This window comes from Varroa destructor, unplaced genomic scaffold (genome assembly GCF_002443255.2).
Source record: "Varroa destructor unplaced genomic scaffold, Vdes_3.0 BEIS01000002.1, whole genome shotgun sequence".
NCBI classification, from domain to species: domain Eukaryota; kingdom Metazoa; phylum Arthropoda; class Arachnida; order Mesostigmata; family Varroidae; genus Varroa; species Varroa destructor.
In genome coordinates this window covers 28,658,243-28,685,694 of record NW_019211455.1, presented here as the reverse complement: position 1 = coordinate 28,685,694, position 27,452 = coordinate 28,658,243, and the positions used below count along the sequence as shown (strand labels likewise).

Below are 27,452 nucleotides of genomic sequence, written 5' to 3'. Positions count from 1 at the left end.
ATCAATCCTTATGGGAACTGGATAACTTACGAGGCAACGTTCAGCTCACTAACTTGTTAGTTAGGTGCTTGATGACAGCTAAACATCTGCTAAGGTCAGCTTTCTTCAGCGTACGAAGAAGATTTAGAATAAGTCGTTCGTTATTACATATTGAGACGTAGCAAATAAAACTTAGACGTTTGACGTCATCCAAAGGCCACACAATCATGGCTAACTGATGAATTCCCATAAAAATTATCTATCAGCCATGACGGATACAATGTCAGACCCGCAGATTCAGAAGATAATTCTAGAATGCATAGAAAGTCTTCTTTCCGTTGTTGCTTTCTGAGCATTTTTAGATAATGTTAGTACTGTCCGAGCGTACTTTTCCAGCATCAGAGTTAAGCTTGAGGCATTTGACAAATGTTAATTACGTGTTATATTTGTATTCCTTTGTTATTAAGCCTATCTCTGACAATGTACGGCGTAATGTATGACCAGCACTGAAGATGGAGTCTATAAAGGCTCACGTTTAGGTACCCTGAACAGAGGTTTGGATTTGCGATAAAATAAAGTTAAATAAAATATAAAAAGTTCATTTGGTTCATAATCAGGAGCGATCGAATCTTCGAGTTGAACCCTTGAATAGTTACGACATGTTGATCGATAGAAGGATTAGATTAATGCAAAAAGTGCCCATATCTAGTTAATTCAGACGAGCCGTTTTACATGTTTCCTAAATATGCCCAGGGTGGCGAAAGCCTTTGAGGCTAGTTAGAACTGGTTTCACTAATAATAAAAACCATATACTTGAACCTACAATCAGTAACAGGAACCGCGATTAACTAGCTACCTGGGCAAAACAACATTTGCAGACTTATACGTAGACCCTTCAAATTTAGCTGTCATTTGAATTAAAGCCCGTTTGCTCTCCCCATACGACTAACCTTGAATACTTCTTGCTTCAACTCCAATGTTTTGGCTACGCAATTAAGTACATCATTTCTTTAGAAGAAAATACCATCTCCGTCCCTTTCCAAGACTTCGAAAGACTATTTGGCGCGAAATTTTGAGACGACGAAGTTTTTGTAGTTGCTAATAAAGTCATGATAACTTAGATTATGATTCCTTTCCAAAATTGATTTAGCTAACTAACTAGGGTACGACTCTTACCAATTTGCGTGAGAACAGACCCTTTCATAACCTGCCCGTTATTATAAAAAGTTGTTGGATTCCACGCTCTTCTAATTTGACTAGGTAAGGGATCACTTTCACTAATCGATACCTCTAATTGTGCATTGAATGGCTCAGCTGCTCCCCCTTTCATTATTTTTTTTAGCTCTCACATTTTTATTTTAGGTTTTTCTTCAGGTAGGTAGGTCGGTCATTTTTAATGATTTTAGGACCATTTTAGAGTACGATTTTTTTTTATTATCGCTATTCTCTAAGTCTTGTCTAGCTTTTACACACTCTCTGTGTAGTACGTAGAAGCTGTATGCATGATTGAAGAAGAAAAAGAAAAACAAACAGTATATCGAGCTGTCTGTATGAATGATTTCAGGTTATATATATACATTATCCTACGGGGATTACCTGTTGTAGGCCACTGACGCTAAGCGACGAGTGATAAAACTTGTCGACTACTTCATCAGGGATAGTTAGGTTAACCTCCTTGAAGCTGTCAACGAACTCTCCTGATGACTTGGCACGCACGATATTCTTAACCCATATTTTTCCTGAAAATAGAGTCGTTCACAAAATCGTCATAAGCGTAACTTGTGCACCTAATAAAGGTTATCACCTATTTATTAGTTTGACTGAACAGCAGTCCAAGGTCTTAAATATGACATCACCAGATGTATTCATCCTGTTATTTCCCGGGACACAACTTAGTCAAGGTTTGCTTACAGTTAGGAAATACGAAAAATAGGCCTTTCAAGTTCCCCGCTACAAGCGCATCCATCATCCATCAAGCTTGTGTAACGAAAGGACTTTTGGGAATGGAGGAGACCTTGGCTCCTTTGAAGTTCAAACGATGATAAATATACTTCCGTGTGATAGGTTTAATTTTATCTACTCGTTATTTGATATCTTCGTAGAACACAGAACTATGTTTTAGCACGATAACGAAGAAATGAGGCGGTAGCTTAGTTTTACAATTAAAAAACTAATATCGTATAGAAGATAGGGAAATGAAGAGCTGAATGATAAAAGCAAATAATTTCTGCCATATGTTTTCGTTGATTACATCACCAAAAAATATAGCGCAAGCCTGTAAGGTATGTTCAGCTGGTGAATTTTTAAAATAGCTCGATGGGACGAACATCAAATCTATGATTATAAAAAGTACAATGGCAGTTTAGGGTATGCAAAAGTCGCATAGACGTTATCATTTTTTTCAAATATTTAAGCCTATTGTCTAAGTTAGTTAGGTTTATCATGGAGCAAACGCATCATGCCTCACCTTTAAGAGGCGCTTCGGGATTGGTGACCTTCTTCACGAACGCGGAGAGCTCTTTAAGGTCGGAAGAGAGTTTCCGTATAGACATGAGGGTGTCTCCATGTAATTTCTTCTTAACGATGATATCTACGTCGCCCACCAGCTGCACTAATCTGAAATTTGAGCAAAGGGAATGCACGAGTTAAAAAAAAACAGTCAATTACCGGCAACCCTTATCATAATTACATAGAGCCTTGAGAAAATGATTTGCGTAAGTGTTCTTTAAAACAAACCTCATTGAGTTCTAAGCGGTATCTACAAAGACGCAATCTCATTTTAGATTACACATTGATCTCTGTGGGAATCGAATCTTGACAGAACAGTCTAATTAGAAAGAACTTCCTTTCTTGCATGCTTTATCAGCATTCATCAAGCTGCCAATACATTCTCCCCAACATGGATGCATCCTTCACGAAAACAACACAGAGCAAGCTTAGTTATTACTCATTTAAACTTACTCCACCACAGCGACATGACGACGAGGAGTGGCAATGCTCAACGCGAATGCCAGATAGAAACTTACTGAAACATGAACTTCCATGGTGGTGTAGGTAGCTGTTCATCTACAGAGTGAACGTATGATTTAGAAGCAACAGGACTGCAAATATTGCTTACTACCTAGAAAAAATTTTCTAGCCGGGATCGCGAATTGACTGTCAGGTTGGGGATTTACCAATGAAGATTTTTTTGGAAACTCGGTTTGTTTTAAATGCAGATGTTCCAGTCATAGAGAGACTGCTGCATTTGCTTGTTTATATTTTCATTCCAAGTTCAGCTGCAATCTTTGTGAAAATATTTCACTTACAAGGACGTGTTGTATTCAAACGCATAACGATTATCGGGGGAGGTCCGCTCATGACAGGTGTTGTTCAAGGTGCACACGGTGCTCTGTATAAACGGGATGAATCCGGCCGAAGGCATCGCTTTCTGATCGAAATGACCTGAAAAAGACGTGCAAAAAAACCAGGTACGCTGTAATCAAATACGCTAAAACGTTTACCCTTTACGTTCTCTTTGTGTGTGCTAACTGAAAATAAACTGTAATATGGATTTTGACTCTGACTAGCTTGTTCCCGTACCACGATGAATTAGTGATTGATTTTCTCTGAGCAAAAAAAACAATCTCTTTAGGACAAATATTGCATGTTTGCAATCCATCTTTCCCGGAGAAAATAGCAATCAAGAAATCACTTGCCTGCTATTTTTTTAGCCTACGCGTACCTTAGCAAGCCTCTTATTATGCATTCTGTCCATATAATGTCCAAATCCTTTGTCTACCTGGATTCTGCTAGATGTCCTTGGTAAAAACTCGTCTATATCCACAATTCGCTGTATATAATGAAAAATGGTCTATAGAAACAGATTTAACTATTATTTTACTCGAAAAACTCGTTGGCGCCCATAAGGCTTGTTCGAAGAAATCAACAATTAGATATTTAAAACAAGCCATTACTTTTATAGAAACGCGGGTGGGCCATGCAGTATGGGACCACATAAAGCAAGATGTTTGTGCAGGAACCGATATATGCATTCATGCAAAAAAATATTCATGTATATATGTAATGTAAGATAGCGTACCAGATTCCTTTATTGCACCGCCAACTTCCTAACTTTTGCATGCATAAAACTCCCTCTGTGAAACAATTTTTACTGCAAACCAGTTCGGCATTCGCTTTCCTCACAATAGAGTACGATCTGAAAGTACTGCATGCCCTTCTATGGGGCTTTGGGATCTACTTTTGAAACTTCTGATGAATCTCCATTCTCCGTAGCTTGCCTATGTAGCCCGACACTATCGTAGAAGCCACATATGTTCACGACCCAAATGCGGCGCGGGTCTGGTACAATCGCGACGCCTCAGAAATGAAGTCAAAATGAATTAAAGTTTCCTTTCTGTTAGCCTCTGACCGAATCATTTTCGGGGGTCCAACTCTCGTTGGATTGATGCCTACATTCGCCTACCAATGGTCGATAAGGACCAGCCATTTGTTTACTCAAACACGACTCGGTTATAGTTGCGACATGCGTTGCTTCAAGCTAACACAAAAAGCATTGATCGTTCTTAAGGCAGAATTAAAGCAAACATTATTTTTTTTGTGTTTGTCAATAATGTTATGCTACAAAATAAACATGAGCTATTTTCATCGATGACCCTCTAGCACATTTTTCCGTAGTACTATAATCCCACTACCGCAGAAAAATTGTGCTTGCTTTGTGCAGTAAAATTGTGACAACTGATTCTTACATCCCTTTGTTGAAATTACAATTAGTTTTATGGTGCCCGAAATAGATTCTAGTCTTATGATGCACACTGTGGGGTGGATGCGTGATAATTCTTTATCCAAGTTCTATCGATTCTTGCCGGACAGGTAAACATGTATGTAGTTCGGCATTGTTTCTATTTCTTGATTTCAGTCTATTCCTTTGATGGCTTGCCGTACTATTGTCAGATGTTGACAGGGAGGTCCGAATGTATTGTTTGTTTATGAGTAACAATTCCAATCCTATCGAACATATGGCGTCACTTTCTTCTTTTCTTAGATATAATGTGGGCTTCGCCACAGATTGTAAAGCATATTTTTCTTTTCTTTTTTTTTTTTGCTCATTATTACAGCATGTAACCCAGTTTTCATCACCGATGATCAATTGCTTTAAACATTGCTCGCTTTCGTTATGTTTCTTGAGAGTTTTGCGGACGGAAATTTGATTGAATAAACTATATTACATCAGCTCGTGCGGCATTCAGTGTTCAACTTTTTGTTCTTCCTAAGTTTCTTCAAATATATTTAGCAGTGACTATTTAGTTTATTAGTGAGATTATTACTAATCATATGTCGGCCTTGTCCAACCTTCGTCAACTTTTTTGATCGAGCACTTGCAGAAGCATCTTTCATGTTGAAACTTTCAACGAACGGATGCGACAGAACCATCTTCCAATAACGTATTTTGATCATAAGCAGAACAGATTTTATGGGCCTGGGCAGAATTTGTGCTTTCACCATAATAACATTACAGCGAATCTTTGCAGAAATTTATTTCATCTTTAATATGTCATATCTCAAGCATAAGTAAAGGCATGTCCACAACGTTTGCACGTCCGATATGACAAGCGTGTAAGATGTAACCGTTTAGGGAGAAAGACAGTCAATACGTTTTCGGCTACTCAGCGTATGCGGCCTCGAACGCAATGCAAGGTTGAACTCCAGCGTACCGGGACTTTCAACTTCGTACTGTTGACGTAGTATAAAAATCCCTAAAACTGCTATGGATTGTTCAATGCAGTTAGGCCTTGCGAATTGACCAATTCGTGAGTCGAACGTTACGTTGACCTGTTTAGCCTATCCCTTTAGCCCTACGCTTGCATTCGTTATCTGGCCAGATGACAGTTAATGATACTATGTAAGTATTATATGTCTATATTACTGCTGCTGTCTTTGTATTAATAGAGGTATTACGGGATTTAGAACATGATACCATTCGATACCAACTTGTTACAATGACTGCCATGATATATTAGCCTAACTACTGGCAAGATTATTAAGAACTAGGACAGATTGACTTGTCGTTGCGCCTCATTCAGGCTAGCAGCCGCATGCTGCAGTGAGCCGATTAGGCCACGATTTCCTAAGGCTTGCAAGAGTTTACCCTTTCTAAGTATATGTAGAGCTTTCCCAGTAAGCAGAAGACTGCGTCGATACTCTCCATAAATGTTAGAAAATGACCATCTTTGTTGGATTGGTTTACTTTTAACGTAAATAGAATACAGGTAGAAATTTGCTTACTACGAAGTGCAAAACGTGTCCTATTACTTTTTCTGGACCAGTTGACGCTGATTTTTTTTTTAAAGCTGATCTAATTTTTCTAAATTATAAACCTGTTCTTCTTAACCAGAAACCTATTTTATTCTTGTGAGTTATATTAAAGTTCGCTCTACTAGTGTGAAACAAAGGAAACCCTAATAAGCGATTAAAATAATATAATCTATACTATAAGAGATGGTCAACGATTCTTTTTTTGGGAATATGTTGGTAACCCTCCAGTTCGTTGGTAGTTTAGCAAACAGTGTGCACGCCTGTCACGCGGGAGGCGTGAGTTCGATTCCCCGTCGGGGAGTATCTGGTTTGGACAAATTTTTAATTGAAAAGTTGAAGCAAAAATTAGTTTAGATCAATTTATCTAATTCCCGTAAATCCACAGGTACTCTGGACATACAATACTACCATTATGCACATATTTACATACGTAATGGCACGGAACAAAACTACAACCAGTTGCCAAATTATTGTCGCACATTGTTTCTGAATATCTTGTTCGGCCTTTCATTCGACTTACATTCGTGTATGTAGAGCTTGAGTCCACGTGTCCGAACCCACATAAGGATCAGAAAGAGTAATAGCGGCCAGATAACCTCAATCGTTACTCGGAGCTTCTGCCTCGAATGACAGAGTCCATTCTTCCAAAGAAGAAGACGCAGCTGACCCCAAAACTTCATCGCCTTCGATGAGCGAGCCGTTTCGTCAAGAGTCAGCCGCTTGTTAGACGACCAGATTAGTTGTGTACCGCTACCGTCCCGGGCGCGACCCGCAGACGAGCACAGGGTTACCCTCTGAAAAAGATACAAAAAGAAACAGTAGCCAGATAGATAATTCACTGTTGTTGAGGCATTAAGTAGACACTGATAGAGTTCTGATGTCAACCCTTGCCATCGTCGTATGAGACGAGTGTTGAAATCGAGGAACTGAGAGTGACTATGCCTGTATGACAATGAACGTTCTCTGTCGTGTATAAGAAATTTGCTTTTTGCCGCTACGGATGTTCCAATTTGTTGATCATTGCTAAATTTGGAAATAACCAGAAATTATTTTTCACAGATCGGGTCGACCTATGACAAAACGACCACATCTGTCTAACCACATACTTTTATTACAGCTTAATTGCACAACTTAATATGCAATTTGAAATTCTAAACATTTGACCCGCTAATTTCTGGACCAATTCAACCATTTTCGCGTGCTATGTTACGCTGTATTACAAATTTAACTTCAAAAAATTAACTTAAATTTAACAATTCAAAAGTAAAAATTAAATAGACGTTCCTTAATAACTGCCGTTGAATCATACAATTTGCTTTTCGTTGAGGCCAGATTTTTTTCATAACAAGGCAGCGTAGATTTTGGTGACTTCACATGTAGAGGTGAAGAGATAGAAAAAGGAACGAATCGACTATTTGAAGGCAGAAATGGTTATTACCAGCTAACAGCGTATGCGACTAGTGGCAGAATTTAATATATCCTATAATAACACAACTGTTGTCTGCGATTTGCCACAAATGGTTTTGATAAAATAAGGGGACACACGGGTTCGAACCGGGGACCTCTCGATCTGCAGTCGAATGCTCTACCACTGAGCTATATCCCCTTGGTACAGTAGACACTCACGTACGCTATAGACGATTCATATGTCTAAGAAGGTGTCACCTAGTCGTCCGCGACTTTCTGCACATGGCGGGTAAAATTAGGCTGATTGTATTTAGTTGACTGGAATTACGCGAATATTATCGTATCATACGGACTCATCCATTCGCGGTGTACCTGTACTGTGCTAAATGAGGGCATTTTGTTGACTAAGCACAACTTTATATATACAGTATGTTATACAATGGCGGACGGTGTAGTTTTGTTGGAACAACGTCCTGCTCAGTGTCAACATAGTCACACAAACAGCTTTTTACCATGTTCACGCTCGCTCTTCCAGGCGGTAATAATGCCTGCCGCTTGAGGGGGTGATTTTAAATACAAAATTCGATTACCGTAGGAGCTGTTTTTTCGACCATGAAACGAAGGACAACATGGGATACTTTGTATGGTCTGTACGCTAGAGCTCCTGAGTTAGTCAATTCATTGGACTAGACAGCGAGGCCCCCATGCGGTGTACGCAAGGTAACTTCCCAAAAATCTTTTTTTTATACAGAGAACTTGAGGGATTTATCCGTAGCAGTTCTTAACAATTTATATAAAGCTAATACATCGAAAATCTACGACCTGCGTTTAGGAAAATTGCCTAAAGTTTAGTAAAGCGCCAAGAGTTAAGATGCAGTCGATGTTAACAGAGATTGTTCATGGTTCCGCTGCTCGTTACGCTCCCAGCCTGAAAAGCACTCACCGCTATTAAACTCGATGATTATGGAACTGTTAAGGCGAAACGACCTTATCTCACTTTGGTAAACACCTTGTACTAACTTGCGATTTGTGTATAAATACCAGCTCGCCATATATTTTCAGTTATTATGATGCGGTAACACTGTTTGTATATCATATATTATACGATAACATGCAGACACTTATATACAATCAATAAATAGTTTGGTATGCAAAAAAACTTAGTTTGTAAGAGAAAACTGTAGTCTGCCCCCGTTTGCGAAAACACCGATTTAACAATACTTTTATCTCCTGTCCTCTAAGCTAATACCGACGGTTAAAGTGTCGCACGTAAAGCGCAAAAAAGTGGAAGCGTTATACTATCAGAGGCCGTGAAGTGGTTCACACGCCGTTTGCCACTTCAACGATGACATCATGCAGCGCTCGGGTGCATGAGGGCCTAAACGACCTCATGAAAACAGTCTCCACATTTTCCAGATATTGTATCTAATGGGCGCCGTTATCGTTTGAGATCTGCACGTGTAAATGAGGACGTGTTAAGAAGCGTGCAGTTGGCGGTCAACAATAAACTATGACAGCAGTGGCTTACTGAACGTCATTTTTTATTGATGGAAATATAATTGTTGGTGCGTTATGATGTTATCTGTTTCGGGTTGTTTATACGGGTACAGACGAGCATGCGGGAAATGGGCCATGTTGAAATTTCAATAGAGCCATTAGTACCTTGCGATCAAGAGTCTATTTCAACGAATTACATAAATCAGATGTGTCATTTATTAAAATGAGCGCTTTGCCGGCAAATGTTCCATTTATCATCGAAGTTATGGTTTTTATCTGTTTATTTCAATCGAGACACAGGTTTATACGTTCGACGTCTAGAACGAGTAAGCACGGACGTCTATTCAATGTCTAACTGGTCAGCAGAGGAAGACACACTTTATCTGGTATCTCAGCGATTACTCGTGGCGTAACAAACTGGAAAAAACTACTGTTCTGATAAAAAAACACATGGCTATAAGGCCTCTTTGCGGATTTGTCGTTATAATATAGACTAGGCCCCGTCTCTTAATCTCGTGAATTGTAAAACTGCCCTAGAAATTACCAGCAATAATTCCCATTATCAGTCCATATTTTGCTGCGATTTTATGCTTTTTTTTAATTAAGCCTTACGTTTTTAAAGCCAACCTTAAACTATAGCGAGGGTGAGTCTGTTGATAGCTTACGATAGATATCTACGTGCATATAGTCACCAATTGGCCCTGAAAAGTCTATATCTGCGTTGGAAATCTATGTATGCTTGTGGTCGACACATAATGCAACAAAAAGATAACTTATCATCATCAATCAAAAAGGCAATATACCTTAGGCAATATGTAATAACATGTCACATGTGTGATAACTGATAAAACTATGTTCAAGTCTTCTTCAACTCCTGCTCATGCGTATCATTGTCGGTCAAATTAATGGTCGAGGTGGATCAAACTCCGGGTGAACACATTCTCTAATGCAAGTGAAAATTTACTGAAAAAATGTTAGTATTTTTTTAGGGAGGTCAGGCTCTGATGGATTATGTAAACTTTATCTCCAATAAGGCCGTATTTGCTTGGTACCGTGAAACTTTCACCTACTGAGTCCTAGGCCCTCTTTGTATGCTTGACCTTGGCCCGGGACTGGTTCACGATCACTTCGAACCGGGTATTATAATTAGTGTGTGTGATAATTAGTGTGTGATATATACATATCCGTAACCCGTTTCTCTCCATTTCTACTGTTTAACGAGGCTCTAATTACGGACAAAACATAGACAAGCTTTGCTGGCTAAAGTCTTTTAAAAACTCCTCTACTCATGAGGCATGGCTGCTTGCTTTCACATTAGTACTCAATGTGGTTGGTTACTATGCTTTTTTCATGTTAAGTTTTCGGCTGTTAATCTCATCCCTATGCGCATTTATTTCCTATTTCTCGCCTAGTCACGAGCTTCTGTAAAGGTTCCTGTTCTGTTAGATTGTTGGAGTCTGCGAGGCGTGACATTGCGATCGCAGCAGGGATTCAAGTTGAATCAACTTGCCGATACTGTGAGCTGCGCGTCTTATTAAGAGGCGGGCCGCACCTTGTTATGTGGGAAGCTTTTTCAAATACGGCGTGAACTTATGGTGCTTTAATATTAAAATTTTGGCATGTCAGACGTCTAGCACTATTACATCGGCAACGCCGGAATGGGTTCTGTGAAAGGAAAAGAGTTGTGATGTATTCGTCTTTTGTTTGCCCGGCATCTACAAGCGGTGTCGTGCAGAACCATTGTGACCTCAGACAAAAAGAGGACGCAATCCCAGGGGCTCTCGATCAAACCGCCGTTAATAGTCCAACGAACACAGCCAACGCGTCAGCCCGCCAGCCAAGCAACCTCGATAGGTAGCACGCTTCTTAGCGTTTTTTAAGACGTCCTGTCTGGTCGTTAGTAGAAGCACAGAATTAAAAAAAAATGCAAGACGTACTAAAGACTAAATCTCATGAGCGAATGATCGTCTCGAAGGACACGAGGTCGTCCCTCAGTCAAACGGAATAAACAGCGCCCAAAAACCTCCATCTTTGGTATCGACAGTTCCCGGGACTCCAAAATATATAGCGTGATGATTTTATTATGAACGATCTGCCAGGTGGAGTATAAAAAGAAAACTAGTAGATAGCTACAGAAGAAAAGAAGACGACTGAAGTTATTGCAACTAGGTAAAGGCCGCAGCGGACCCCGACACGGCACGTTGCTACAGCAAATAAGTAAGAGTAGTATTTAATTCGAAATCTTGGTGCTGCTTAGTTGGGTTAAGCCCTTACCACCTTAGAGGCAAGGGCTCTACTGGGCATAACGGCGCAGTGTCCATAAAACCCACGCGCAAAGTTTCACTCCTCATCGCTACACGCCGGCTCTGTTAAACTCAAAGTTATCTGTCGTAACCTGTGTGTTCCTACAACCGGTTTCTCTATCGATTAGGACTATAATTAAAACGATTTGAAATTTCGGAATACGCTCTGGGGTGCAGATCGAGTGTGCTTTGCTGAGCTAGTGCATGGAGAAATAAACATGCATGCTTTCCAGCGCGTCATCATTGGCGTGACGCTGGCATTAGCCCAGGCTACAGATTTGGATGGAGCCTGGTATGGACAACAGCATGAGACGGTGAAAGTTATTAACGAAGTTGTCTCAGTGCCACATCCAGTTCCTATTCCCAGTCCCTATCCAGTGCACAAGATCATTCCAGTGCCTCACGCGATTCACGTTCCGCATCCCGTGCCAGTTCCCAAACCCTATCCCGTAATCAAGAAGATTCCAAAAATCGTCACCGTACCGAAGATCATCCACGTGCATAAACACTACCCTCTAGCACACCATGTCCCAGTGCCGGTACCCATTCCAGTCTACAAGGATGCGCCATACCCAGTATACAAGCACGTACCGGTTCCAGTGACCCAACATGTTCCAGTGACCCAAAAAGTCCCCAAATATATCCCGCTGCCCGTACATAAAATCATTCATGTTCCACAGCCAGTAACCATTCCAGTCAAGGTGCCTGTCTTCAAAGAGGTCATAGTCAAGAAGCCGGTAGAGGTGCCGGTGCCGGTCTTCATCAAGAAGCATCATCACCATGGAGCCGATCACGGTCACAGCCACTACGGAGGACACTTTGAACACGGCTACAAAGCGTGAAAAAGCGCAGGGGTCATACAACCTACGTTCTGCCAAATGGTGCGCATTCAATGAGAGCTCGATGTGATAATAGCTGGCATGACGATTTTACTTCATCAACTTAATTGTACAATACATGGATTTTCATGCAAATCAAACTGTTTACGTCGTCTAGCGAGTGACTCCTTTTTACATCTAACCTACCTTCACGTCTCTTAGCACGTCACGAACCTCAGAAACCCGTATGTAGAAATTTCAAGCCGCCGATGCAAGCCAGATGCTAGTGGAACAAACATGTAAATAAGAAGAACGTGTATAAAGAAGATGAAGCTGGTTATCGAGGATTGGATCACATTCATCCGAGTAACAGATGATAATCATTTGTATCGGTATCTAAAATGCAGAAACGCTCGATGCCGGCTTTTTGTGTATGTGTATAATACCACAGTACTTGGAAGAGATGATGATGATGTCGATACGGCCTGATGCATACAATGCACATTACCCATTGCTTTGCGAGTTAGCTCAAGAATAGTTAAATATACCACGCCGATGACGATAATGTTGTAACTTAATAGATGTTGTGCTATAATACACACTACATAATGCACACACTCCAATGTATTCTATGAATATGTACACAGTTTGAAACTTTTTTTAGTTCCTAACTGTAACTTACAAAACTAGTATTAATGTGTCGTTCATCTAGATAATCGTTAGTTATTGATAATCTCCTTCAACATGCTACATTGCAAGGCTTGTGTACGTTGGTCAAATAGGTTCTATATATACACACACTCTGCTTATTTTGTAGTTTTCGAAACTTCCGAATCTAGAAACATGAAAAGTTACTGTAAGCTAAATCTGATAAACTCGAAGTCAACACTGTTAGAGCTTCCAATACCTAACTCTAAGTTAATTGCGATCGTTCACGGCAAGCATAGGATCTACAGGGTGCGTATAATTCTACGTATTTTCCTCTTCATGCCATAAATATGTACCATATTTGTACGAGACACTTTTTTTGCGTAATGAAAATAACCTAGGTGAGTCAGGACGAACCATCGATCTGTGGGCGTCACCCATGGAGTAGCGTTACTTTACACAGCTTCGGGTAGCGTTACGAAGTGCAAGGATATCGGCCGATTAACAGGATCTGCCCGTGTGATTACAGCAACAAATGGCGGAGCCTTTTTCGATATCAGTTTACGCGAACACTTCCATTCGGCGTCATGCACAATATATATTGCCGCACCTACTGCCATGACTGCCACTGCTGCCGAAATAGTCGGTACGATTACCGAAGGTCTCTTGCTGTTAACGACGATTTGATTGCCGCAAAAATGGCTTCGCATCACTGCTATATCAAGTGGTTTCGTCCGACAGTTTAATCGTAGATGGGGGTAGTCAGAGACAGCCGTTATCCTTTAAAGATGACTGGCCAGTCAACGCACCCTGCGTTAACAAAAGTCGCTTTGTGCCTACCCACAAGCAGAACGGATATTTAACCATTGGAAGCGGCAAGGACCTGAGCGCGTGGCGACTTCGGGTAGATGCCCAGACAGACGGCATTAGAAAGGGCCACAATTGCTAATAAGCTTCCGTGTTGTGTCAACCAGCAATAGACACTTGCGGGCCTTGCAGAGGTGATGAAAGTTATGTACGATTAAATTCGAGTAAGTTCGGGTGGCTGTGGCAGTTGCCAGAGCACCGTGATGCCTGCCAGTAGAGATCACTTATACGGAAAATGCCGACAAAGAGCGTCGTGCTGTAAAACAACGCAACTCAAATACCCGATGGTAACTGCGAAACTTTAACTTTTGTCATTACACAATTTTTTTGTTGCTGACCCTCCCGCAGTCTGTTTGCCTTCGACCGCTACTGATGATCGTGGAACACAGCACAACGTTACCTACGATACGTGCCCCTTTCAGGTGGGCTAGTGGTCAATGGCCAGCGGTTAGCGGCACGCGGCGGTCACGATCGTTGTGGAGCATCGCTGAGGCACCTTATAGAATGCTACAGTCGCTAGTTATGACAAGCGGCAATACCAGTGGGTCTTGTCGCATTGAATATTATCGAGCTGTACCTATTTACTAGGCAATTATATGTAATGTACACGTCTTGACCCAATGTTCCATGTAGAAAGCTAGCAGAGCAATGCCGAATTCGAAACATAGTTAAAAAAGGAAACTGTTCCCATAGATGGCTGCTAAGATCTTCAACTGCCAGCAACACTACAATATAAATGCGTATGTCGTCAGTGGTTAGAGCGCAACGGTCTATAACTCGCTATGTCGGTAACATTTGGATTTCTAGTGGATGGTCTGTCATTCTGCATGTTACAAATAGACGCCGTAGGTTGATAATCGGCAGGATGCTGTCTCGTGCATGATTTCCTGATGCTGACGGACGCGATGTAAAAATGACAATATTCTACCTAGGAAAACAACAAATTAGATAATATGCAATGCTGAATAGATACGTTTGATGCCAAGGAAAGGGATTCAGTGTTGGCCTGACCGATGAGTAGGTCGCACATCTACTTTCAGCAGACAGTACAAACGGTAATCAGAACTGAAATCGTAATATTTTTAGGTCGTTCGAAGAAGAGTAGGAACGGAAGTGGCCACCCGCAGTGATTAACGATAATTGCAAACGAGCGTAAACGGCGAACAATTATTCGAAATATTACTACCAAACGATAAATTGAGCCTAGTTTTTAGCTGTATATTCAGTTTGAAATTAACTAGAAAAATTATGGGGGTGCCCCAGACGATACCGACGGATAAGAAGATGTAGCAGAAAATAAGCAAAACTTCTGGAGACTGGTGAACGCACGCTACCATGATTCTACGCTGCAATCCAGATACGATCAATGTGGGTCGAGGATTCGAGTCCGACAGTTTGACATACCGGCATTGCCGTATGGATGAACATGACGGTGTACCATGTGTTATTTCTTTAGTTAAACGTTTTCTCAGTCAAAGCTTTTACTGTCCAGACGGCCATGCATTTTCTAGTGCCTACTGCTGATACACTCATTCTATCCCTATTACGCCTATGCAACAACTACTGAAGAGTGCTGATAACAAACAGATAGGAGAATGGAAATCTAGAGCGAAGTGCTAAGACCGAATAATTATACCATAATATGGTTAGCTTGTCAAGGACAAAACATCATCGCATTTTCGTCGAAATCGATTTTTGGACAAAAAAAAACCTAGCATTCAAATTGCTGGAAACGTAACCAGTGATTGGCCAAAAATCACAGTCATTTTCAGGGCGTGACCTATAAGGCCTAACTCTAGAGAATTTCACACGATCATAGTGCACTGAAATTTTTGTACTCAAACAGATCTTATTAGCTTGCCGTGGAAATACTTTATATCGTGCTTGAGACTAATCATCTAAAACAGTACTTAACGGCGATACCGAGCCGGGTACATATATTTCTTGATTCATTCCAGCATATGCTTAATCCGAGTTGAACGACTGCGACAATTCATTCTTTTTGTTTTTTATCTCTTGCTTCCAATACAAATCGAAGTATCCATTTTAGAGGTGGCAATTGTACGTTGACAATTTGTTTACCAATCACACAGCAAGAAATCTGAAGGACCTGTGGAAGCGGAAACGCTGGTTGACAAGCAAATCAACAAGAGTAAAAAACAATTGTAGTTGTTTATCCTTAACAGGAATGCACAAATTCGCACACAAATTAAGTGTAACTTCGAGCATTACAAACAAGAGGCTTGTTATAAATTTATTACACGCTGAAAAATCGTCAAACCTTTCATTCATATAGCTTTTCAGGGATCTGTCAGACGCAGAACATGCCACATCTTCCAAACCAAGAATTTTTTTGTATTTCAAAATGTTGCCGCTTTCTGTGAACACCCCATTTTCCTACCCACCCTCAAAACATAATCCCCCCCTGTACCCGTCTTAATGGTCTAGCGCTACCATCAGCTGTAGCCTCAAAGGACTAATAGGGGACAATTCTGTAATGCGCAATGTGGTAATATCCTATCAATCGGATTGTTGCCATTCCACGTCGTCGATGGTCGCACTGGTGGTGGCGTCCGATGTCACGACTAAATAACGCTCTTACAAAACCCCTCCGCTAGCCCCCGCCATCCCGTTCCCACAGTCGACAAAAATGGCAAATAGTAACTAGTGTTCATAGGCTGATAGGGAGCAGGCATGTGCGAGCGCGATCTGTTTGGAAATCACCACACAATGACGGTAGCAGAAACATCCCAATAAAATTCGGGTAATTTTATCACTTATTCTATTATCGGTGCTTGCTGGAATAACAGCAATAAATCATCAAAGTAGGCCAACTTCAGATCAGCTTCAAGTAAGCCAGCCCCTGATAACCTGGCAACGTCTGTTGCTGTCCTGGCTTTGATTGAGTTATGTTTTTATTAGTTCATTTGTAGTATACCAATAGTAACTGTAATGATGTAGTAGTAGCGGGGGGCGGCAGTCGCCGCTAGTCCTGGTTAGACAACGGTACTAGCCAATGAATAGGGGGGTGGTAACGATACGCAGGAACTGGTGTCACGAACTATTGCAGCAAGTTGACCTGTTTATTTGGAATCAAGTACAACACTAACGGCTACGAGCTGTAAGAGCAATCGGAAGGTCATAGTTGTAAAAAGGAAAATCGTCAACAACAGGACCGTCGATGGAAGAGAAGGACGATCTTTCGCTAACCGGATTTGATGAATTACTCGTTTGTCGGATTCCTTCGTCTTCGCTTGACATCAGTTAGTATTCCAATGCCACTGCACAGGGGCATTGTAGATGTGTAACAGCGTGCCAAGCAGAAATTCTAGGTATAAAACTATGGTAAAAGGTAAAGTATCGATAATGAAAGCTAGAGCCGAATGGAGCAACAGCTGAACCCTAATTCGATTAGAATACGCTTTTATTATGTCACTTATGAGGTCTCACAATGGTAAAAACATATTGACGATGCGGCCAGAATAATTCACCACGTCCGCTACGTAAAGCACTGTGTGTAACACTAGCAAGAGCGTACACCACCTTCATCCCTCTAACAAGATTCGTTTCGAGCTAGAAGAGACGCCGATTTTGTCCACTAGTTTTCGATATCAGAATGCTGTGTTCTTTTGGCACCTTCATCAGTGGGGCACTAGTAGGCGAGTACATTGACAAAAAAAAACTCACTAGCAGATTCATAAGTTGGTTTTTTTCTTTTTTGTATTATTAACCATTAATCTGTGCAAACAAATAATGCACATTGAGGATTTAGAATCTAGCTAAAGTCTAGAAGAATGATTTCTGCAGATTTGATTGTTATGAACAGTTCCTAGTGTTGTACACCTTTTTCTCTGAATAGAAGCATTTTGTTCGTCGTTGAAGATTGGCGTAAAGGACGGGCCTTATGGTACCGTAATTTTGTACGAAAAATGATTCACAGTTCAACAACAGGCATAAATTGTCTGCATATACGTTGAGATACGTTATTTTTTGTGGTAGGTATCCAACTTGTTTCATGTAAATCTATCGTATCTTTATGGAATAGGGTTAGAGACTAACGCAGAAGACTAAAGACTCAATTTATTTATACGACGAACCGTACAATAGTACGATACGACCCCTAATGTTCAGCACTGCTATATTATCTCGTATGTTGTTACACTGAAGTTTCCATAGTCAATAGCCAAAATTAGCCAGATGGAATACTATTCGCACAAAATCTCTGGAATATCCACTTGAAAGGGAAACCTTTTTATAGGAATGGCTCAGGCGGATTCGCAGAAAAATTGCGAGAAAAAAAACACAGGAAGGGCACGACCAAATTGGCGTGGCCTCATGGCCTATCCTTGCATATATAGACGAAGACAGAAGTGAAATAATTGCCGATGGAGAAAGAAACGTTCAACGAAAAAACACTGCGGCAAAAAAAAAATCGAAAATCAGCGAACGTTTGCCTCCGCTTCGGTGCTAATTAGCATAGTCGTGAAAAGGAGCAAGTATCCCTTGAACTTTTAACGCCGTAGAAACTGACAGTAGCGGAGTCACACGCTGGATTTTACGGTTAGGACCCGGTAAGGTCGAAAAAAATGTATTCTTCAATTGAACTGGGTATAATTCTTTAATGCTACTTATATATATTTGCTCTCTTGGTGCAGTTTCGTAAAATGTCACTTGAGCATATTATTCATTCGTCATATTCCGCTCACTAGAGGGCTATATTTTCAAATTGTTTTATGGCTTCAGATCAGAAGGGGCAGGTAACCGCTATCTTATAACAAGAGCGTATGATGTGTATTGTAATTGGTAACCCAGCCAAAATATCTAGAGGTCAGGTCGGATTGTTCTATACATTAACGAGGTATCCAATGTTGGCGACGGCTGTCTTTCACAGCTAACTTTGACAAAGCGGACTTGTCGCAAAGTTGTGGACGCACGTTCTAGTAAAGTATTCTCTACGGGGTTTTTACTGCATTATCTATATAAGTAAAGCATTTTTCGGACTAATTTTATCTACCAGAGAGTTATCGATTAGACGACACCTAAAATGGTGGAAAAGCCCTCATGATAAAACTGTGTAATCGCATTGGCTGTGCTACTGGACGAGAGTTACTTCGGCCCACTTAATCGCAGTATGGCACCCTTATTCGCAAATGAAAAATAAAAGTTGTATGTAATTCTCTATTAAGAAATTTCAGTGTGGAATCACTAATTAGATATCGATAAAATGGGTCCAAGTATTGCTCTTTATAAAGTCGATTATTACCTTATTAAGTATAGTAATCTACTCTATCCTATTCCACTTTTTGCGTGTTATTCTACGATGAACGCTAAGATAACAAATACGTATGTTATATATTTTCGTGGACGGAATCTGACACAGTTATACTCATCTTTATTAGCATATTTATTTTAAGTTTCAGACACAGAGCTTAAAAAAGCATCAAAGGGTACAGATAGAGAGACCTTAGGCTTATTTCAATGCAACTGATTGTGTCGCACCGTCTGAACTATAGCTAAAGTCTGTGGTGTTTAATCCAGAAATACCGTTAATATCATACCATAAGTTCCGCTTTTTATGCGTATGTTAAACTACTGTATATTACAATTAAGTTACTTGTATCTTAACACCGAGGTAGCCACCCCCATTGTTTTACTTAGTAACAGCAAAGGATCAATGGGCCGGGATCGAACATCGAAATTCTGCGTCAATAACGGTGCCCTGAACATCGATTTCCCTAGAACTCAAAAACTGTGCGTCAGGCCTATCAAACGGCCGTTGAAAGCTATTCGGAAACGTAGGGTCAGCGAAACCTGAAATCGTAGGATCCCTGGTTCCCATTTTGCAAGCCACATAAGACCCTATGCCCCTGCTTACCTGTAGATTTAACAAGGCTGTTTTTGGTCCTTTGGCATTTATCGAGCAGCTAGTCGACTGCTTTGCAATGTAATTCTCAACCCTCTGAGTCGAAATAATCGGAGAGTCATTTCTAGGCTTCATCAGCTTCCAAAAACGTTTTCCGCTGACAAATATTCCATCTATTTAACCATATGATGGCCTGAACAAACCAAGGTCTCGTAAATAAATCGCGTGAGAAAAACTTTCCAGTCCACTGGAAGGCGCTTTTTGCACCCTTTTTTGTAGGTACGAGTGTTAAATCACTTTCCTTTTTGTCAGGCCGTAAGCGGCCTTATTATTTCAGTTAAGCTGCACAATTTAGTTAGTTTACACCTACAATGTTTAGCATGAAGCGGCTTGCGTGAGCCAGCTCGATGCCTGTTAATTATATTCATTAGATCCTTACCTTCCTGCTGCTTAAATCTTCCCTATCGCGCACAGACGATTCGGTTTGGCTTGTACTCCCGCAATCAATTCGTTCAAGTCGCGTGTCCTGAAATGTCTCGGAACGTTCAGGCAGTGGGTTGTCATGTAGAAAAAAATTTCCCTCACAGAACCTAGACAATCAGCTATCAGCAATTGAAACCCTGTGATGTATCACAGACTGTTAAATGAAAGAAGTATTTATTTACATCTGAACAGTCAACAGCGTGCAGTGACTCTTCCTTCGGATTTCGAATTCTCGCGACCAGATACGTGCATCATGAGGTGCACGTCTCACAAAATGCGCAGCAGTAGCCAAACAAGAAGCGGCAAAAAATCTCGGAGCTAGACACCTACGCAGACAATTCATTCGTACGTTTGAAATACTCATGTTTAACAGTGTATGTACACGTCTCATTAAACCATTGTCAAGAAGCTATGTAACCATCGAGCGAGGGTCGTTGGGCTGTTTTTTTTTCAGCATTCCACTCAGTCTAGTTGACACTTGTGGCAAACATCTCGCTGCGAATTGCCGATTTGCCAAATCATCATAGTACCACACATAATGAACGAATCTAATGTGGCACCTTTTGAATAAGTTACGTTGCACTGAGTGACTGTCCAACAAGCTGGTAACATCTCCGCCGGCTGCTGGAACCGGTGTCGATGCGTGAAGCTGATAATATTGTGGTTTTTTTTAATTGTGTACGAATGTTCGAAGCGTTCCGCCCAGGTACGTTGTCAATAAGCGGGCCTAAAAGAACTATTGCTTAAAGGAACAGTGCAAGCGGCGAAGCCCTAAACCAAAGCTTAGCGAGTTTAGAGTCGTACTTTTACCATGCACTCGAAAAGCTTTATGTTCGTAATAAAAATGGCGATTTTCATGTTGAATCCTCTAAGTAAGATCTGTTAGGTGCATCTACGAAGGGGCGCACACGGTTGTTGCTTTGTGTAGACAGCGAAATAATTAGGGCTGACACCGCGACAAATCCAATTATTACTTGGATTCAATGCAGTTACTGTCTCAAAAAGGAGAACAAACTTCGCAACTAACAGTCATTTATGAATCGGCAGAGTCGTATCCATCGTCTATTTCGTACTGGCCCTTATACTTTCAGAGAGTTCTCTTCTGATTAACTTCAGTCTGAAAGAACTATCGCTGCCTCGTGTGAGCCCAGCGATTGCCGTTTTTTCGCCCCGAAAAGAAATTTTCCATAAGCGAACCCAGATATAGCGAAGCTAAGTGCCTGCTTTATTAGCCCATTCCCGATAGATCACTTGGGACCATTAAAGGCGAGAGAAAAATCTGAGCAGATTTACTTGCAGTTAAGACTACTTACACGAAAATTTGCTTTTGTATGTATGATATCTATCTGTCTGATAGTCTGTATGATAATCTGGCGAAATCTCAGTTATTACATAAAATCTAATATCTGCAACCGAATTTGGGTACTTTGATGAAGCATTTGGAGCCGATTTGGGTTTTAGTTGCCATTTTACAATATAAACTGAGTAATATGAATCGCCTATATCAAGCAGACATTTAGAGTAAAGAAGCTACGAAAGGTACACGGGTGAACACACGACCGCAAAAATAATTTGGCAATTAACATGCTATAGACGTTTCACATATGGGTCCTTGTCGAATGGGTTTAACTGGGTTGATGGTTTTTACCTTTAAAATTATTGCAGTTCAACAGCCAGGGGCAAATGGGTCGGCTGACCGGCAGGTGACGACAGTAAAGGCAACAAGCGCTTAGCGGCGCGATGAACTAGGAAATCAAGCGTTCGTCCGCTGCTTAGAATTGTTTTACGATACATACGACTATTACTAGTACGATGATAACGTCAGCGACCTCAGGCGTTCTCGTCGATGACTCGCGGCTGTTATGCAGTAAATACTCCGCAGCCTTCAACTTCATCTGAACAATACTGCACTCGAAGTACGAGATCAAACTACAGAACATTTTTGTCCAGAGGGCGCATCGTAAGTCATATCGTATTATTCCTGCTTTCCGTACGTTTGTTCTCGCGTCACGCAGCGGTAACCAACGCATATCCTGCCAATATCCTGCTTAAATGAAAACAAACCAGAAGAAGATTTGGACGAATTTATAAATGTAACAGGTTAAATGCACTTACGATCCTATCGTGTTTTTTTTTGCGATTTTCCTGGTACTCAAAGCTCTACTAAAAATTGAAGTTTCAGGGAAGCAGATTTAATGGTCATAGATCGTTTTCATCAGGTCTGATGGGTCAGACTTCAACTACACCTCAAATGGGTTTCTGTACGGTAGAAAATACATTAGTTTTCATGCATCGCAACGGTGGTTCGATATAACAATTAACCTATCATAGGGTCACGTTAAACGATTTGTTCGTCCTATTTTGGCGCTCTGTTACGTGTATACCTTAAAATTTTGATCACAAATAATCACCTTCTGTATACTATCCGATTAGAGAGAGGTGAGACAATTAATTCCGCATTGATATAGTTAACCAACTCGACTATTTAATACCACCGTCAGATACTTTTTTGCCAAATTACTAGTACGCATTTTATTACTATGAACCAGTATGATATCCCTCCAAATTGTGGAAATTAATATTTTTTCTTTTAGCTATCATTGATTCAGCACGAACAGTCAACAATAATGTTCAAATTAACTCAATTAATTAATTAATTAATTCAAATAAACTGAACGCGCAAACAGTGCTATGGAGAACGAATACGATGACATACAAACTTACTCTATTTGTCTACTACGTTACCGTATGTAACCTTCTGGCACAAGTTTTAATATTATAGATTCGAACGCTATCACTTATCGTGGCCAGGCATGAATCTAAAGCAATCGCCTGCTGAATTACAGCTTCCGTTCTATCATTTCTGTGGCAAACTCAGAGGTTATTGAAGCAATGGATTGTTCATCGTCGTCTCTACTTCGTACTGAAGTTGAAATGGTTGCACAAACTTATAAGCGGTCAGCCTTGAAGTTTTCAATCCTTTGGAGAGGTTGAGGAGGAGAGTTTGCTGCAACCCGACGAAATAAAGCGGGCCGTTACTAAACAACCCGAAAAGACGAAGAGGCCGTCCTGGAGAGACTTTTCTTAAGTGTTCTGGGGAACCCAGTTAGAATAGTCGGTTTCGTATTGACTACTAAACTCGGCAAGCATACCGGATGTGATAAATATTCCGCTATATAGAACGATCAAAGTAAACCGGACACAGGTCGAAGAATAGTGAGCATTTACTCATCAAAATCTACGTGAACAAAACTCAAACGGTCGTATAATTATTTAAAAAACTGATGTGTACGTTGTCAAAAAATTGAGAACAAAATGAGTAATGTTTTTCTTTTTAATGGCTGTTGTATTAGAGCGATATCCAGCTAACTTGAGTCACAGTTGTTGATTCCTGCCACAGCAGTGTTCGACGGCCGTAAGCAAATACGTCGTCTCCGATCGTCTGAATGAGATGGAACTAACACACGTTAAAATCCCTTGTTTCGCTGAAATTTCAAAGGAGAGAAAAAAAAAAGGCAAATCCGAACATCTGATTATCTGAGTCAGCACCAATGAACTGTCCGCTACCCATTTGTTGATATGAGAAGAAGTTTAATATCGTACACCAACATCAATAAATCGGCCGGTCCATAGCAAAGGACTAGAAAAAAAAACGAGACTATCACTCTTTTTAGTTCGGAAAAAACAGAACTGCATAATTATATTATCATTATCCATGATTCGCTCTCGGATCGTTTCTATACATGTTCGTTTGGGTAGCTTCCTCTGTGGGGCGAAAGGAAAAAGGGGAATCCCCTAGGAGATGACGAGCGGGATCAAGCCATGATAAATTTCGTACGAGACCACCTATTACAAAAAAACAGAAAATGAGAAAAAGTGCAACGACGGCCCGAATGAGGGAGGCCTCGTCCTCGATCCACCACGGAAGCAGTGGTGAATCGGACGTCGAAATCGGTGCTAGTCCTACACAAACTCGGAACATGCTGCTAATAGCAGTAGTAGCTGCGCATGTGATATTTAACTTCTCTGCAGCTTGCCTCGTTGCTTTCCCAGTAGCTAATCTCTAAGTCCCAAGTATATGTGTAATCAATCTGCTACAATAGCTAATAGGGTCGTTGTACAGCATTGTGATATAGGCTCCGTCTGGTTTCGTTACCTAGTTTTTTTTTTCCCGGTTGTCATTGCCATTAGTTCCCCAACCGATTTTTTCTAGTTTCCTTTGCCCTTTCCTTGCCATTACCGTCTTAATAAGTGGCGCTGCTGGCAGTAGTAGCCATATACTATCTGATTTTCGCGGATTCGTACGCGACTTTTCCCTATTATATATAAGAGTCTTTGCCCAGTGTCTTTCTTTTATCTGTTGTTTACTCCATTTTAACTCGCCGGCACCTTCTTTTGTTGGAAAAGGTCCGTCTGCATCATCCTTTATATATATATATATATATATATATATATATATATATATCCCAAATATCGTGGCCCGTATTGCGCTTTTTTCGCTTTGATAGAAATAAAAAAAAATCTGTGTGCTGCCAATTTTTTTCCTTATATCTGTAATATGGTAAGTGACGTGCAAAAGAAACTAGGCACATATTCCCTCGTCTCACGTAGCAGCAACAGCACTCGAGAATTACCCGACAATACACTTACAATGGCGCGGCAGGCGGTACTTCTCATCCACTTATAATAAAAGCTCTATAGGGTCGCAGTCTGACTAGTGCAATGGCGCACTACTGACCTAGATGGCTTGATACACTGCTATAGGACGGCTTTGTGCCTATGGAAACTATAGATAGTCAGGAGCTGGAAATAAAAGCATTTATTTTTTATTCTTTTAATTTATTTATACCTTTTGATGTATATATTTAAAGACATCTGTACATGGATATACTTGCATATCGGAATGCTAAAAACGAACTGGTTAATTTAGCCACATCCAGGGTAGTACCTAAACTCTGGTTGATTCACATTTATTGACTCGACAGGTCAACGTCTACGTCGATTAGCCTCCCCACAGACAAAACGTGAATGAAAGGTGAAAGGAATCTCACACGCGTCCAGCCTAAGCAAAGGCCATGCTACTATATGTTTGTTACGTAGATCTTACGAAGACGAAAGTGACACGGAATCGATAGGATTTAAGACAGGAGTGTTTTGTTAAGAACAAGTGTATCTTACTGGAAAAAAAAAATATGACAATTGCTTTCTTGTCGTCGCTTTATGTCAAACGCGGCTTGCATTACCCATATGAAACCCTTAGCATAGAGATTAGGAAAGCCTGAGACGACCAAACGATCATCAGGAATACACCTATAAATGTATATAGGGACAGGCAGACGAAGAACATAGAAGATGATTTTTTAGGAGATTAGACAGTGATGCTAAGCCAGCGGTGGGGGACATAAACAAAAATAACTACGTCAATGCAATGGCGAATAAACGAAAGATCTAAAAGGCCGGCCTAAGCAGAATAGAAGGATAAGGAAATCGGTTTTTCCGGATAGAACGACGTAATCTTCTGGACTCGATCAATTACAAATAACTCTATTTGGTCTATAGACGCTTTCTTATAGAGCAACTAGTCGTTCATTAGTGCACCGTAGGTAAGCGACCGTTTGTCTGCTACAGGAGACAACCATTGTGCCAGAAGGCGCAGTGTGAGCATATGACAAAAACAAAGCATAAGATGCCTTTTGCCTAGAAAGAAGCGCACTCACAGAAAACCCTGTGCATATTAAAGTCCCTTATAGTTGGACTTGATATTGCACGCATGTGTGTATATATGTAGAGCTCCCACATAAGAATAACTACCTACCTGTCTAGATGTTAGCCCGCGATCTAACTTTGGGGCCAATTAACGACATCCGGGAAGTCCGAAGCCTGGCCTCGTTTGAGGCACTCCTTAAACAAACGCAGCTGACTCAACCAAATAGTCCTGAGAATTGGAGGTTTCGTTGAAAGTGAATGCTACACTTTATGAAATAATAAGTTAAATGGTGTCATTCATGTCATTTAATCGCCTAATTTGCTTTAAGACCATGAAGAGCGAAAATTGAATATACCTACGTCCTATAAGTAATAAGGATCTCACTATATATATATATATATATAGTAAAATAAACAAGTAAAAAGAGACTTTTGGATTACTTCAAAAACGAATTTGATACATATATATATATATTTTTTTTTTTTTTTGAGAAGTCATGGCTAGGATTAGCCGACTGTGTTGTATAAGGACGCTTATAATACTCTAATTGTGTTGCCCTAAGCTGTCATATATGATAAACATGTGCGCGAACCAGTTCCGAGAGGCTGCGAATAGCTTTTCCATGAGAGCGGCCTCGAAGTGAGTAAAAGTTAAAAGCCACAGACGCGTACAATTTTTTCAGAGAATCGCTAAGGTGTGTGAAATTACTACCATTGACTTAGCTCCTGTGCCGCGGACAGTTCCTTCTATGCACTGAATAAGTTTAGGAACGCCGCGCGACTCACACACGATCCGTGGACGCTTCTAGGTTGACTCTTAATTGGTCCAAGGATTGACGATAACTAAGTTTTCTCTGTACTGAATACTCGATTAAAAAGACTCCAGCTGCCTGACAAAGTAACTCTAGTCTCTCCGTAAGGAATTAACATGATGGCAGTCGTGGACGCTATTATGCCATTTTCCAAATTAGTTTGAGTTCCCGTGAGCTTTTTGAAGGTAGCCGAAGTTATTCGATCGCACCCACAAAACGTAGTGGAACAGGTATTAAGCCATATCGTTTGCCAACTGCTGAAGCTTTGCCTTCATCTCAAGTTTCGCACAGGTTTGAAGGTAACCTTTAATATTATATCGATTTATGTTTTGTAGCTCACGTCCGTTAGTCAATTAAAACAACGACGATGTCAGGTCCTGACAACCAAGTGCCTGCACCAACAGGGCCAATAACATTAATAGAATCCGCGGCATCGCCGTTGTTAGAAAATTACACTGTAAAAGGCACCCAAAGCGACTCCGAGGCAAGTAATGTCCCAACGCCATCTAGAGCTGTGTATGATGTGGCTCATATGAACTGGAATGAGGAAGCCCTTGCAAGGAAAATCGATGACACGCCGGACGTCTTGACCGACGACTTTTATGACGAACAATCTACATGGATACTTAACACTCCTTCGGAATACTCAAGGATACTGCAGTCAAAACATAAGGTAAAAAAGCGTTCGTCGAAAACAAGAACTTTGGCAAAAGACAAAAACGTAGCGAAATACAGAGCTGCCGCAGTAGCAGAC

The 27,452-nt window shown here is 40.7% G+C and overlaps 2 protein-coding genes, 1 long non-coding RNA gene and 1 other non-coding gene across 22 annotated transcripts in view; 2 read left to right on the top strand and 2 right to left on the bottom strand.

The window, feature by feature from the left end:
* Nucleotides 1–27,452, bottom strand: part of LOC111245259 (phospholipid-transporting ATPase ABCA1-like) — a 70,281-nt gene that overhangs the window by 31,383 nt on the left and 11,446 nt on the right. For 4 of the 19 annotated variants that reach the window (XM_086980961.1, XM_086980951.1, XM_086980967.1 and 1 more), the window contains exons 2-8: nt 22,905–23,665; nt 21,977–22,224; nt 20,137–20,223; nt 6,815–7,088; nt 3,288–3,423; nt 2,447–2,595; nt 1,576–1,718 (exon numbers count right to left, since the gene is read on the bottom strand). In XM_086980961.1, coding sequence (XP_086837087.1) covers nt 1,576–1,718; nt 2,447–2,595; nt 3,288–3,423; nt 6,815–7,088; nt 20,137–20,223; nt 21,977–22,210 — 1,023 coding nt within the window. In that variant the 5' untranslated portion in view covers nt 22,211–22,224; nt 22,905–23,665. The other 15 variants (XM_086980959.1, XM_086980952.1, XM_086980962.1 and 12 more) reach the window with 12 other exon arrangements.
* Nucleotides 7,829–7,900, bottom strand: TRNAC-GCA (transfer RNA cysteine (anticodon GCA)). The gene has a single exon. It is a non-coding gene; the product is annotated as a tRNA-Cys (tRNA).
* LOC111245262 (uncharacterized) lies at nt 11,720–12,343 on the top strand. The gene has a single exon (XM_022793394.2). It carries the CDS (start codon nt 11,720–11,722, stop codon nt 12,341–12,343), a length of 624 nt encoding a protein of 207 aa, XP_022649129.1.
* Nucleotides 20,595–22,297, top strand: LOC147757632 (uncharacterized). The gene is made up of 2 exons (XR_015321850.1): nt 20,595–20,886; nt 21,846–22,297. It is a non-coding gene; the product is annotated as an uncharacterized LOC147757632 (long non-coding RNA).